The following is a 14,921-nucleotide window of genomic DNA, read 5'->3' on the forward strand; positions in this document are numbered from 1 at the left end:
AGTATGGGCTGGACAGGTGGAAAATGAGCATAAAAGGGCTGTGGTACATTTTTTGAGCAATGAAAGTAGAGAAGGTGGACTGATTTCATTTCCGGATTCTGAGTTGAGATGAAGATGAACTAGAAACGAATTAGTTGTTCCATGCATTGGAACCGGTCAGTTCTTAGTCTCTTAAACAGAATACGCTAAGAAAAGACGGCCCCAGAGCTCAATATCACTGATGTTGAATTTGAGCTTTGTAGATTGCATGGAAATTTTGACTGAAGTTCACCGACATTCACTACCGCTCGCCTGCAGTTTTAGTTTCATCAGTTAAATGCATTTCTTGAATCTCAACCACTAATCCTCCGCACTTATAATCGTTCGCGGGTCTTCAGTGCACTTTGATCACTCTGAGACCATGTAACAATTAAAAGCAATTTTTCGAGGCGACTTTGTCAGCGAGGGCGAGTAACTCTAGTTTTTTTATTCCATGGTTAAAGGAATGTTGGGGCACATCACTGTAAGGCTCAGGTGGCGTTGGAGGCTCTTTTTCACGTGTTGCATTGAGATCGATTACATTTCTGTTTAAATGTAGTCACGTCGAGGGAGCCGCCAATGTGGCACCAACATTTGTGTCTTATTGGCATCACGACAGGATCCCTGTTGCTTATTGAGTCATGGTTGTTGAACCGGATACAGTTACCCAGTTTGCTGGAACCTGATATTCCAGACCTGAAATTAGAAATCACCAGACGCATTCGTGCTCGTGTTGAGAAAAGGGCGGTTGGACAGTTGATCGGTTCTTCAGTATGCATAGCATATTGGACTGGGGCATATTTAATCTCGTTGTTCCCTCTAAAACTAAAGCCCCGCCTTTATCGGATAGTCTCCGCAACCGGATTTCTTACTTGGCACTTGATAATTCAACCATATCTGTTCGCCTCGTTGTTCTACAGCATATATGTCATGCTCCTGGTACTGGACGATGCTGCACTCTTGAGAGACAATCTCCAGGACCATTGGACAAATGCCCTTAATCACTTAAGGCGGAGCAACACATCAAGTGAGTGAGAAACTGAGTAGATTGTGCAGATATCATATCACTTGCATAACTTTACCAAGCAGTGCAATATACTCCTCCCGTTTGAGGAGAGTCCAGCTCCGTCAACGCCCACAACTGGTGCCGCTCATACTCAACAAAATATTTCATGATCTGGACACCACGTACCTCAACTCATCCAATCTTTCAGATTTCGTAGGTTATGATTTCCTTGTATTTTTTGTCTTGATTTCACCCTATAGGTGGATTAGCCTCCATCGAAAGCCGAGAAGCGGGAGATCCTCTGTCCGGGAGCTTAAGTTTAAATCTAGCCAGAAAATTGTGAGATGCGTACTGCTGATGGTTCCTAACGTGGATCAAACAGTTGTATAGTGGTTCACGGTCTTTGAGTACTAACGACTTCACTTATAGGACAAAATATTACCGGAGAAATTCAAGGTATTCCGAGAAATGAACAGTATCTGATATCGACGCCCGGAGCGCTACACACGCTGTCGACTCTTTGTTTAGCTAAGCAGCATGCGACTGGTATGTGGATGGATAAAAACCGATTAGCGACTTTCACCACAGGTTAGAAGCTAGCAACCGACCACATTTTACCTTTGTGCAATCGTCGTTAATTTAAAGAGTGGAGTGGAAAAGTCGTATCAACGTACAAACTGAAAATAGACATGGAACTGTGTAAGGGCAGGCAACTGCTTGTGAACTCAGTGGTATGGTGGGATCACCAGGGCTCAGTCAACGCAGTGCCATCAAGTTCTTCAGGTCTGTAGGATCATTGCCTACGAAAAATCCTGACATCAGCGGCTGGCTAACCGAAGAAAGTTCCGTGCTTGAAGCGTAGGACTACTAACCACATTCAATTGCATGGTGTGATTGGTCGAAATGGATCGCATCTGGTCGGGTAGGGTGATTTTTTTTAACATTGCCATCGTAGAGCTTTGGATTATGCACCCATACATTAAAGTGATGAAAGTAAAGAAAATCTAAGAGAAAAGTAACAAAACTCCCTGTGAATATGTGCGCTGGATTTGACGTTGTTTTCACCTAAATATTCCCGCCCTGAGTACAAGTTTAAGGTATGCATCAAGAAGGATTTTGATTTTATTTTCGCTAGCCTGTCCACATCTCCGTTTATTCAGAGATGTCATGCAACATAATGTAGGAGGCGCTGCACTGAATTTCATGTCCATTGCATCCAATTCACCACGATCCTCATAGCCGGTGTGTTGTACAAAGACAAGATGTCAAGCTTAAACGATTATGATTGTTCTCTATCACTTGAACTTATCCACTTGCCATTCAATCGACCAATATTTCGGTTGACATTAATCCCAAGAAATTGCACCTGACTGTATCGCCAACAAAAAGAAGTAATCAGCTTTGGACATTAAAAACTTAGAGGGATTGCATGATGTACTGTAGTGGAGAGTCTCAAATCTGCCTGCCCAGGAGTTAGCTGGAAGGCTCGTGGTCAAACCGACCAAGTATGACACACAGGGGCAATTGTATCGTATAAAATGTGATGTTCACCTTTTGTTGAACACTGTAAGGACGAAATCTGAGGTTCAGCTATGTGTCACTGCAGCCGACACGTACTCTGGTTAGTTGAGTGAAGATCCGTGCTCAGCCAGTACGTTTTTAAATGTAATATAAAGATTACAAAAAAACTAGGAATGCAAAGAAGTAAAAGTGGTTGATGGTAGCTCAGACTGTGGAGCTGACGGGTCCACAACAAACAGCGGTAGGAATGACCAAACAGATTGAAATGCGCGTAGGCACTTGATGAATGACGACAGAACTTAGTTCTTTTCGGGAGAACGATGGACATTGACCTGAGACGTAATATAATTCCAGCAACATCACAAAATGCCCCATCAGCCACAAAATCAAGCTTCAAAGATAAAATTACTGTCGACTTATAGGCTTTGTACCGATCAGGATCATACATGTATCTCGACGCTTTGGGTACAAGTATGCGTGAGGTATTTGTGGCGGTGACCTTCCCAGTAATGTGTCCACATAGAATATTTGTCTCCATGGTGTGTGAACATCACAAAACCAAAGATGATTTTCTTTTCAGAAACCGTAACAGACATAGCCTGTGGCATCTCATCCACCCCGATTGCGTGGCTATGGGCACAGGTTTACACAGTTATGAGGTTAAGTGCACATGAAGTCTGGCTGCACATGAAGATCCTCAATAATTAGGGGGTGCCATCAAGGTTTCTGAAATGGAAAAATAGGGCCAGTTTTCCAGGATCGGACGGACTGGCAGAAACCCTCAAGCTACTCGATCTTCAAGTTTGCCTATGCAGTTCACAACAGCTGCAATAACTGAGAACGGCCCAAGAGGTCTGGCTCAGCCTTAGCCGATTCCATGAAAGCATGAAGTGTACGGAACAGTACTTCTCTCGAACTACTGAGTAGAAGACTCAGAGAAACGAATTATAAACTGTCCAGACACAATAACTAGTTTTGAAAGCGTTAGATCACGGCGGCCCTGTAGGCGAAGGTAGTTTCTACCGGGAAGATTCAGCTAGGCAGACAGGAAGCAAAATGCCGAGGTTGACGGAACCATACAACCTCAAATATCAGATCGTAGATAGTTTGAACAACGGAACATCCAAAATTTGTATTTGCGCTGTACAGAATGAGAATGGGTTTTTCTCCGGAATAAAGGTATCCTCAGAGCTAGATGGCGGTCAGAAATCCTCCCCACACCTGCCTCTTTCTTCATCTTTATAAATTTAAATTTGAATTTAAATTTAAAGTGCTGATTTTGAGAACGGACATTTTACCACTGTATGTCGACATCAAGTTTCCGCTTCATGTTTGACGAACATAAATCAGTGGCTAAAGTCACTGTTATACTATCGGTACTAATCATAAGGTTGAGAAAACCTATGGACAGTTCACTGACGGTTTCACGTTTCTTGGAGCTGATAGGGAGGTCCAGCTTCTGAATCTACATCAGCCTTATTTCGCATTAGTTATTTCGGACTACTGGTGAGCTGATAGGAACGCCTACTTTGCTTTATCTTTAACCTTGTTTCCTTTCGAGTTCTAAAAACATCAAACTTTGTATCGTTGTGACTGTTTTTATAATTCCAGTCGACAAAGTGTTGTTTTACACGACCTACCTGGAAAACCTGCAGCGGACGTTCCGTTGTTGTGGAGCACTGTCGCTCTCAGACTGGGACGGAGCTGACCCTTTGCGTGAAGGGCTGAATTCCACCTGGTTTTCACATAAACATGGCTTCTACCCTTGGCAGAGCACTGTGGTCTACATTCCACCCAGTTGCTGTGACCCACAGCGCACCTCAACATGCTCAAAAGTCGACTTGCTGGAACGTCACCGGGAGCTTGTGGACCAACCCCAACACTCTTATTCACAGTGGGTTCCCGTCCACTTTAACGGATGTGTGGAGGTAATGACGGAACTAATTGGCGCTGAACTAACCGGAACTCTGATTCAGGTATTTCTGATCAACATAGCGCTTCATGTACTCCAAACCATTGTTTGTTATTGTGGATGGTATGTCCGAAAACCGAGCGCTTCGTTGCATTCGTCGCGTGTATCATCAAATCGAAACCAGTCGGCTGCTGTGAACGAGGACAAGGATTTTCTTTCGGTTGTCAACAATGATGATGTGATTACTGATGAAGAGGAGGGCGACGACGACGAAGCGAAGGAGGTGGACGGACTGGAATCTGTTGCCCAGCTTGAAGAAGAAACACCGACCAAGCTGAATGAGGGTGAGATATTGGCACCGGTTTCAGAGGCAAAAAATGATCAGGATCTGTTGAATAAACATTTACCCTTTCTGGTGAGAAAGATCACACTCGGTCCCAAATCGATTCAACCTCTCCCACTTTTCCATGGGAGACTTGGCTATATATCCAACAAAAAGCTTATGCTAGCTTGCCAAGGTATGGCAATGTATGGACGTCTTTCTTTGATACAGCATGCTTTCAGAAAAACCAAGGTGAGGTGGATAGAGAATGGAATTAGAATCGGGTGGTGTTTGCGGGACCGCGATGATGTCTATGCAACGTTTCTACGACCCATCAGGTGGAGCACGTCTCACTGTCCGGGACAGGTTGAATGGAATGGGTTGCGACACTGGTTGCGTCGTCGGCTGCCACTTGTTGAAGCTATCCTCTACGCGGATGGGAATGTAAGACGTGAGATAGAGGGAAATGCTATTTATCGTTGCTTCACCATCTGTGTGGTTCGAATGATTTGTTGTGCAGCTTTGGGTTTCCTAGTATCGATGACGCTGGTAAAAGCATTTGTGCCGCCATCCGAAGACGAACCTCCGGGTGGACCAAAGAAAAACAAACGCGAGGAGCAAGACCAAAAGGATGCTTTTATTGTGACCAAAGAAGTTACATGGATGACAAGTCTGCTCATACAAACGACGATCGTGTTGGGAGCAGTTGTATCTCGGAGGGTTCGATGTCTACTGTTCATGCTTGTTCCCAGTCTGGGTCTCACAGTAGGCAAGTCTTACTTGGGAGCCGAAGTTTTGCACACAATACTGACTGGTCCGACATCGACGACCGAAAAAAATTTACGATCAGCCGCAGAGACATTGGAATGTCTGATCAGCCTGTCTGCGAATTTGACACGTGAAGCCAAAACTTTCTATGAGGATGCGAAAGAGAATATTGAAACGGAGAACACACAAAATTATTACGAAATGGTTCAAGAAAAATCCACGAAACTGACAGAAAGCATTGATACTTACAAGGAATCGGCTGACAAATTAATGAAGGAGGTTAGTTATGGTCTAAGACATTAGTTTTGATTTTTGCCTTTGTTGCAGGACACCAGCGACACTAGGGATATTCTGTTGAAATAAAATCACCGACCGGCGTGCATGTGAGTTTATACAGAGATCCGCGATCAGACCTGTTACGTGGGCAAACAGTCTGTAGGCTCTTGTCCATAGGTGTCACAGCACTTAAGAAAATCTCCTTTTCTCTTGCGTGTCTTAGACTCATGTTGTCTCGTCTACTTGCTGCACAACTAACTTCGATCACCGAAGTGGGTGACTTTGCACTTTATCGGGTTCTGAGCTGCATTATCGAGAGGAATGTGCACTTCTTTTGATGAAAAACAAACTTTTGAATGGTCTAGACATAACAAGCTGCGCATTATGGGTAACTTGTCACGTCTATAAAATGTACTGCCATACACTGAACATCATACCGACTGAACATGAGGCAGCCTTGTGCAACATTCATTCCAAGTATAACATAAGACTGGCGAAAACCCGAAGAAGGGTGAAGCGGGTCATGCACTATTGAACAGCATTCAGAAGCATTTTGAGTAGTGTGATCCGTCGTGAGATCACCGTGGTAGATGTCCTACAGTGCCGTTCACAACCACCTCGGTGGAATGAGTTTTTAGCGCAAATACCTGCCACTATCAGTAATTCCATTATCATCACTTCTGGAGAGCATGATCACATGCCATTTTAAGGCATGCAATATTGGCCGGAGAAGGTACTTAAGATACTTTAATCCAAAAGCCAACCGGCGAAAACTCCAACAGTGACCCTTAAGCGGGAAAAATCGCCCTACATTGTTGTGCGAGGCCGTATACTGAAAGCTACCGCAGTCAGGGACGTAGCCTATCCACCAGGCCCCTCTCAAAAGTATTTGACGACAGAATTTGGTATCTTAAGACTCGCGAAAAATGAGCTCTTGGACACAGTTAAACTGTAGTTTGACGTAGGCATTACACCCCCATACGATTCCTTTCTCAAGTTCGCCCCTACTGGTGATATGTTCTCTTGATGTGACAAGTGGCACAAACTGACAAACACAATTTTGAATTTTGAGATTCTTGCCTTGACTTTGTCTGTTTCATTACCGCCCGAGCTTATGAAAATTCTGAGTTGCGCACAGGTAGCCACAAACCTGTGTGTCTGTCTGAACTCTTGAAAACTTGTTCAGATTTTGTAGACCTGATGGTATGACGTTGCACTTTGCGAATGGGAATCACAAGCCGTGGAACTGGATGACCCCGATCTAATTATGCAGCAACAGAAATGAGGACAGTGTTATGCGCATGTCCCAGGTCTGAAAGTTTCTCACCCACGGATATTTGAACGTCAAGATTTCGGAGACCGTCCGCAGTCTGCCTGTTCATCTTCACAATAGCAAAAGTGGAATGGTCATCCGTGTTGGGCACTATTGTTTTAGGGGAACTTTTGGGGATTCTTCATACACCAGCACTTCATCACAAGTCTGCGGATACAAACAGCGTTTGAGACTTATGAGATTCTGTAGCCTGTGCTTTTACACAAGCATGCTTAGAACGAAGTGACCGAACTCACTATTGAAGCAACGCCAAGACTATATGCACGTGATTTTTCTGGTAATTATTAGAGTGTGAAGATGTAGTCAGCACGATCCATCCCAGACCGGAATCCTGCTTGCTTTTAACGGGTCATGTCTTTACATGCTCCTGTAAGCTGACATCAAATAAGCTATACAGAGGGGCCCGTTACAACGGGGACCAAGCTACTGCTTTTATGATTGCAGTACAAACACCTTCTTTGAAAATAAGCTCTGCTATCTAATCACTCTGATTGTTTGGAACGGCCTTTTTCACCAAGATAGAAATAAATAAATTAGGTAGGCACTTACTGAGACCTGCGCAGCCACACTTTGCTGGAGAGATTAGAGTTTGGTCAGGACAAGTGTCTTCTTGGCGCTTCACGGAGAAAGTTGTACCTCTATCGTACAAACAGGTTAGAACTACCCTTATTTCAAACTGCAATTCAGTTTACATCTGGTCCAGCACTGTCCTTCATGGCTTTCGGACGCTAGATGCAAGTGGCTCCACTGCTACGCCCACCCACTTTGAACCTGTCGGCTCATGTTTGTTCGCATGTCCCTAATTTCAGAGACTTGGAACTCCATAAACTATCAAAATGACCTGGATATTATGTGACCAGCGTTAACGATAACAACGCTAACAGAGTTATTATGTGGTGACAGGATGACCGGCTTTCAGTACTCTAAGAAAAGGTCGAATGCGACTGGCAACATAAGAGATTAGACGAGTATCAGTCTGTTGCTTCATGGTCTACTGGTATCTTAAAAACTTTGTACCCGAATTTCCTTTTGCCCGAAGAGGAATGAATTGTCTTTCGTGGCGTATAGATTTGTCGCCACGCTTGAGCAAAAATCACCGGCAAGGTCCAGTTATGGGCTTACCTACTCAGGTTCTGCCGGCGTTTTGGAAGCCGAACTGGTACACGGAGCACGTGGTCAAGCCAGCTCAACCTATGCAGTGTGATCAGTTCGTCTATCGAGGGTGAGTTGTTTCTTCCGAATACCATTCGAAATTCAGCATTGCTGATCCGGTGTTCCCACCAAACTCGGGCAATGCTCCGAAGACATTGATGATCAAACACTGAAAGTCTTTTGACGTCCTCGGCTCGCAGGTTTCTGATCCCTGCATTCTCAACAATCTCGTTTCGCACTCAAACATCAAGTCAATCATTCGTTGAGTTAAGCACTTATTTGTAAATAAGGATGATGATAGCGAGAGGCCAAAATGTCTATTCTCCCAACACCTTTGTACTCCCTAACTGGACTTGGAAACTAACCCTTTTTACATTTCATTTTATCCCAGTGAGCGATAACCAGCCGCGGTATCTTATTAGTCTTTTTGTGATGCGGATCAGCAATGATACTCATCAGATATTCTACAAATCTGCGCCTACAAACATGACGCAGATACACCCGTTGTTTAGCCTTCGGTTGATTCGCTGTATTTTTGGTTGCACTTTTAGATAGCCAAGTCCGAAGAGTTCGCCAGACGCGCCGAAGAGACATTGCGAGGTGGCAGTAAGGAAGAAGGGGAAAGTACTGGCTACGAAGGAGTGGACAAGGTGGACCAGGCACGAAGAAACCGCCTCCTAGAAATGACACAAAAAATGGTTGATAGAGACGGCAATGCAACTGTGCTAACTATGCAGCGATCAAAGGATAAAATGAAAAAGATGCTATCCAAACTATCATCAGGGCCAGAGATGTTCGAGAATTTGAGTCATCGCTTAGAGGCCGGGGCGGATATAGAAAGACTAATCAAACGTCGAATGACAGCTACCTGCATGGTGTTCCATAACACACGAGGTCGTATATGTAGCATGGCGGCGGTGCACACATGCGATCGTTTGCAGACTGTACTCAGTCTTATATTGCTCTACCCAGTTTTGATCAAATACCCATGCATTTGGCAAGTTTCCAAAGGTGTTGCATGTCCAACCAATGATGCCATCGACGCGGCGGTCGAGCAGTGCGGATCAAGCGGGTCCAACATTGGCATGGGCCCTGGGTTTGGTGCCATGTTCTACCAGTCTGCAGAATCCTTGAATCAACTAAGAGAGACGTTTCATATGCAAATTAGAGTAGGACTTGACAAATTGCCCAATATGCTTGATGTTCTTTCATCCAAACAATCAGCTGCCTTGGAAGTTGCACAAAAAACCAGACAGGCTGTGACAATCCTGTTGCAAATAGGGCTGCTTGCGTCCACACTGTTGAAGTTGTTGGCACTGGTGGTGTTCCGCAAGGCAAACATGTACATCACTAAATACTTGTCAGATCTAGACTTTGATAACATGTATATAGGAAAAAGTTTCGAAGCAATCGATGCGAAACGCATTAAAGAAAACCGGGAAGTACTGCTTCCGCTAAAGTCCCAAGAACGGAAAACTGTTTTCTGGCGCAGGAAAGCCTACACGAAAAGTGAATTATCCAAGGCATTTGTTGCCGGCCTGAAATCATTTGGTTTCGGAGCAGTTTTATGTGTTATGTTCCTGATCGATAAGTTTATTTTTGAAACTATCGGATTGTTGGATGAGGCCACCAGTGCTAGTGTTGAGGTTGGAAAAAAACAGAGTGCATCGGAAACACAACAGCAAAGTGAGCCAGAGCCACCTACGATTGAGGGAGACGGAATATTTCGAGAGCTGATTTTGAACACCATAATAATCCTGACAAAGATCAGTAAGATTGATTTAGGTTTTGACCTCAGTGCTTGCAGTCCTCGGGTACAGGTCACATCACAGTATTACACGTACCGGTTCGTTGTGCTTTGGGTCTGTATGCTGATAGTTGGTTTCTTTTCAGGATATCTGCTTCGTTTGCGCCACATTATTATGGATTTCTTCTATCCTTTCCGTCAGCGTCGAAGAGCCATTCACTTATACAATCGTCTTCTGGTCAACCGACGTCGTCATATGACGATGTGTCGCAATTTACTTGTTCATCATACGCGGCAAAATCGACTACAGAATGAGGCACGCGAGAAGTCAAGTGCAATGGTCTTATATGAAAAAAATCCAAGATTGGCCAAATTTTTGGGTCAGGACAAGGTGACCTGTATTCTTTGTTTGGACAAATTCAAAATCGGCCCAAGTGTAGTTATTTGTCCATATGACGACGCTGCTATGTGTTTAACTTGCAAGGGATCGGTGTTTCCAGACACGAATACGTGTGTTATCTGTCTTGATCGTGATATAATTAAACTCTTTGAAGAAAAGCGACGTGTGTTAAATGTAAAAAGAGAATGCATTGCCAATATCGACGAAAGCGACGTGGAAACTGAGGTGGAATCATTGGCAGGCTCAGAGGATGATCGAACCAATGAGAAACGGTCTACGGATTCACAACAAGAAGTGAAGTATGGAACAAAAAGCTTTGCTAAAAAAGATGTCTGAACAGTTTTGAATTACGCATTTCGTCACCTTTATACTATTGTTTCAATGTAGACTTCACTGATGTTCGCTAAATTGTTGCGTTATAAAGAATTATATAACTTTCGTCATGCAAATCAAGTTCGCGGTATGCCTCAGGTGTTTTTTCACTGGTAAGAAGATTAGGTGCCCAGGCTGCCCACGTTATACAGTCACTCACCATAACATCTTTACGGTCGGCCACCCAAACTATAATAACGTTACACTGACCGGACGGTCCGTGGTCTGAACCCAACCTCAGCATCTGGACTGCTGCTGCCTCAACTTAGGCAATCTGACAGTAGCTCAACCCTCGCGCTTCCTTTGGGTGGCATGGAGGCTATGCATCGGAGGTGTATTACATCTGAGTGCTCATTACTTGCACCGATGTCTTCACTAGTCCCCAAAGTTGCTTTCTTCCAATCTCACATTTGTTCGAGCGTTTCATAGAATTTTCCACCAACGTGTGAAAGAAACGCTTGACTTATGTGTCCTTTCTCAAATTTGATTTTTTCCTTACTTGTCTTTGCTTTAAATGTACAATTTCACGCCAAGCTAACCTGCATTAGAGGTAGTGGGTAAGTATAAAACACCATTGTGAGTCATCGAAATCATCATAGTGGTGCGAATGACACAAAGCCACAAACCAGAATGTACAGATAAGGAGAAATGTGAACCCATGTAATACTTAATGGGGTGGTGACAGGTTTCGATTCAACTTCCGGTTCTAGCCACAGTGAAGTCAGGATGGGTTCAAAACGGCACAAAGCTCCAGACTTCAAATGTGAACAAGGCAAAATTAGACAAATAATCTGTATACTGTTTGAACGAGCGTCAGGGTTATTGTTGACATCAGAGCTGCGAGCATACTCTGTAACCTTACCCTCCTATGCGGTTTCCAGATGTTGTATCTCTTCACCTTCCCTGATGCTACCGGGCTACAGTCAGAAGGTGGCCAAAAATTGTGTAATAATGCAAATACGGCGTTCTATAAATATCATTCACTTGTAAAGGAAACTACTCACAAGGTTGCTGAAAACCCTTCGACAGCCCATTCACTTGTGACCATATTTAGTGGTCGATCTGTTCTCAAGCACCGCCACACTTTTTCTCGGGCGGTTGTTTTCGTTGTCACGTCATTGATAGATGGCGTCTGTGCGCTAGATTGCGGAGTTGAAATGTTGTCTCGGCCATCAGGTGGGCGTGAATGCGTGTACTTTTTTGACCTTGCTCCGGTACATGATGAAATCGGACGTGATTCATACATGTGGGCATACTCGCACAGCATTGTTTCGCCACGTGATTGTTCCGCTGCGCAGTAGGCTGATGCGCAGCCGTATTACCTCCTTTTCAATTTGAAACCGTTTTCGGACTGCTTGAATCTGATCCTAGTTTTTCCTCTTTGGGTCAACTTGAAGCCAGCTTGGTTGTTTCCGTCTTCGATTTGGTCTTAGCCGTAAACTATGCGATGATTCGAGAGGTTGAACGTTTTCATCGTCTAAACCGAAAGTGTCCAACAAGATGTCCCACTGGAAATTCTCTGCTTCTTGCCGGTATTGGGCTTGCATGTGGTTTGGTCGTAAGTGGTCGTAGTCGTCCAATTTTATATTCCAACGTTGATCTCATAGATCACATTTCCTTTCTTACCCAGGACGGTGCCACTGGACCATTTTTCTGGACGTTGAAAGCTTCTTGCGTATACCTTGTCACCAATGTGGAATTTTTGCAGTCTGTCTGTCTAATTTGCTGAATTTCCGGTCTCCTTGTTCTTGGGTCTTAGATTATCCTAAGTCGTCCTGATTTTCCGTCCAAACATGCATTCTGCGGGCAATTTTCCACCGGGAAGGGTTGTGTTTGGGGAATCTCGATACATTGTCAAAAATGGTTCAGTCGTATTGCCCGACGTCTACCTTCCTTCCACTTTAAGTTTCAAGGTATCCACAAATCATTCAGCCTGCCCGTTGGATTGAGGATGATAAAGCGGTGAAAGCTTTTGCTCACTAACGTTTTCTTTGCTCTACTGTCCAAAAAAATAATTCCACACAGCCCTAAGTAAGAGGAATCTTGGAAGAGACAAAGTTGTTGTTGTTAGTCCCATCTTACCTTGCTGAACNCCTTGCTGAACCGAAATGATGAGATGCTATTTGTGTGAAGCTATTCAAATCGCTTCTGTGAATGAGAGCTAAAACATTTTTGGCTGAACGAAGAGCACCAGATACTCGTTTCTGATGCCCAGTTGGGGCATACACGCGAACGTGCTGAACCCTTCCATCTAGGGTAGGAGTCTGCGTTTTGGCCCCGGAGGTTACTTCATCTGACCTATTGCTCCATGCTGCTAGAGCTAATTCCACCCATTTTGACCCCCGCGAAACACAGGAATGCTGTAGTCGGTGATGTTCTCAGTTCAGTTTGTTTAGATAGATGTCGTTTTTCCGCTGAGCAGTTAGCTGCAATCAAATAATCCACTCCCAGGAACAGTAATTTTCACGTAAAGATTACTTAATAATACAAGACATTCCTGAAGGGATTTTAAAATTTCATCTACTTCATATCTTGTCAACTGTATATTCTAATGGTTCTCATGAAATGGATTGGAGGACTCAATGCTTCCATCAAAAGACAATCTGTTGTAAGTATGGAATGAAACTCGACATCACATCCTAATCATCCATAAACTTGGATGTTGGCCAAACAGAATGGTAGGCGGATGACTCGGCTAATGATTACAGATGCACACAATCGCTTTGGAAATTACGAAAGACTAGTCAGTGAACATAGGGCAGCCATCTTGATATTGGGATGCGAACTTCTGCAAAAACTCAGCGTTGCGATGGAACGCCAGAAACAGGAAAAGCTGTCTCGAAAACAAACTCTCCAGACTAATTGGTAACCGAGAAAAGGAGAACAACCACGACGCTTGGATCAAGAACCTCTCCAACAGACAGCTCACAGAAGCAGAACAGAATGTTTTACTCAGGAGACCCAATATCAACTCCAAAGATGCTCCACAATCCTAGAATACCTAGCTGGTCTGGAGGTACCTATGAAGTACACTTTTGACTTGACGAGGACGCTCAGTAGCATCTCCAGTGCCCCATCAAACAAAGAGTAGGAAGCAATGAACAAGTTGAAGAAAGACGAGGCAACCGTCATTCTACCGGCTGACAAGGGACGCCTGACAGTCATCATGGGCAAGCCGGACTACATCGATAAAGCAAAAGCTCTACTGAACGACACGACTACGTATCGCTGCATTGAGGGTGAACGAAGCAAAAAAAAACTTGCGAACAAAATCAGTAAAAAGCTGAAGAAACACCAAGAGCGCATCTCACGAAACTCCGAAGAGTCTCGAACCCGCGACCTCCCGGCTGGTAGTTTGTACGCTTAACCGTTCGTCCACGAGTGGCTGAGCAGTGTGATTAACTCGCACTTAGACGTGTGGACAAAATGGCAATTTCATTCGAACAAATGCAGCAACTCCTCCAAATCCAACAGAAACAATTTGAAGAATCCCAGAAACAGCTGATTGAAATGCTTTCAAAAAAATTGAACCTCAAGTCCGAAACCGCTGTGGACAAGAATCAGCCATCAGTTGATGCCATTGCTGCTTCCATATCCGAATTCGTTTTCGATGGTTTATCAGGAGTGACATTTGAATCGTGGTTCCAGAAGTATGAAGACATCTTCCGAGTAGAGTTGGCAAATCAAGATGATTCTTGGAAAGTTCGTCTCCTGCTGAGAAAACTCGGTGCAGTGGAACACGAACGATACTCGAATTTTGTGCTGCCGAAAAACCCACGTGAATTTTCGTTCGATGAAACTGTCCGGACCCTGACCCAAATTTTCGGAGAACAGGCATCTCTATTCAGCATCCGATATAATTGTCTGAAGCTCACAAAGTGTGACTCCCATGATTTCGTCACACATGCCGGGATAGTAAACAAGGAGTGTGAGCGTTTCAAGTTGCTACCATGACACCAGACCAAATGAAAAGTCTCGTGTTAGTCTGCAGCCTACAATCGCATTCAGACGCAGACATCCGAACACGTATACTGCACAAACTGGAACAGGAGCCAGACCCGATGTTACAAGCCATCACAGCCGAGTGCCAAAGG

General features: G+C 44.2%; 1 protein-coding gene across 1 annotated transcript; it reads left to right on the forward strand.

Moving 5' to 3' along the window:
* Positions 1 to 597: 597 nt before the first annotated feature.
* On the forward strand, positions 598 to 10,863 carry T265_02572 (hypothetical protein; the record flags this gene model as incomplete). The annotated part of the gene is made up of 3 exons (XM_009166851.1): positions 598 to 1,045; positions 4,157 to 5,826; positions 8,860 to 10,863. 3 exons carry the CDS (start codon positions 598 to 600, stop codon positions 10,789 to 10,791), a joined length of 4,050 nt encoding a protein of 1,349 aa, XP_009165115.1.
* Positions 10,864 to 14,921: the final 4,058 nt, after the last annotated feature.

Source organism: Opisthorchis viverrini (assembly GCF_000715545.1).
Source record: "Opisthorchis viverrini unplaced genomic scaffold opera_v5_31, whole genome shotgun sequence".
NCBI classification, from domain to species: domain Eukaryota; kingdom Metazoa; phylum Platyhelminthes; class Trematoda; order Opisthorchiida; family Opisthorchiidae; genus Opisthorchis; species Opisthorchis viverrini.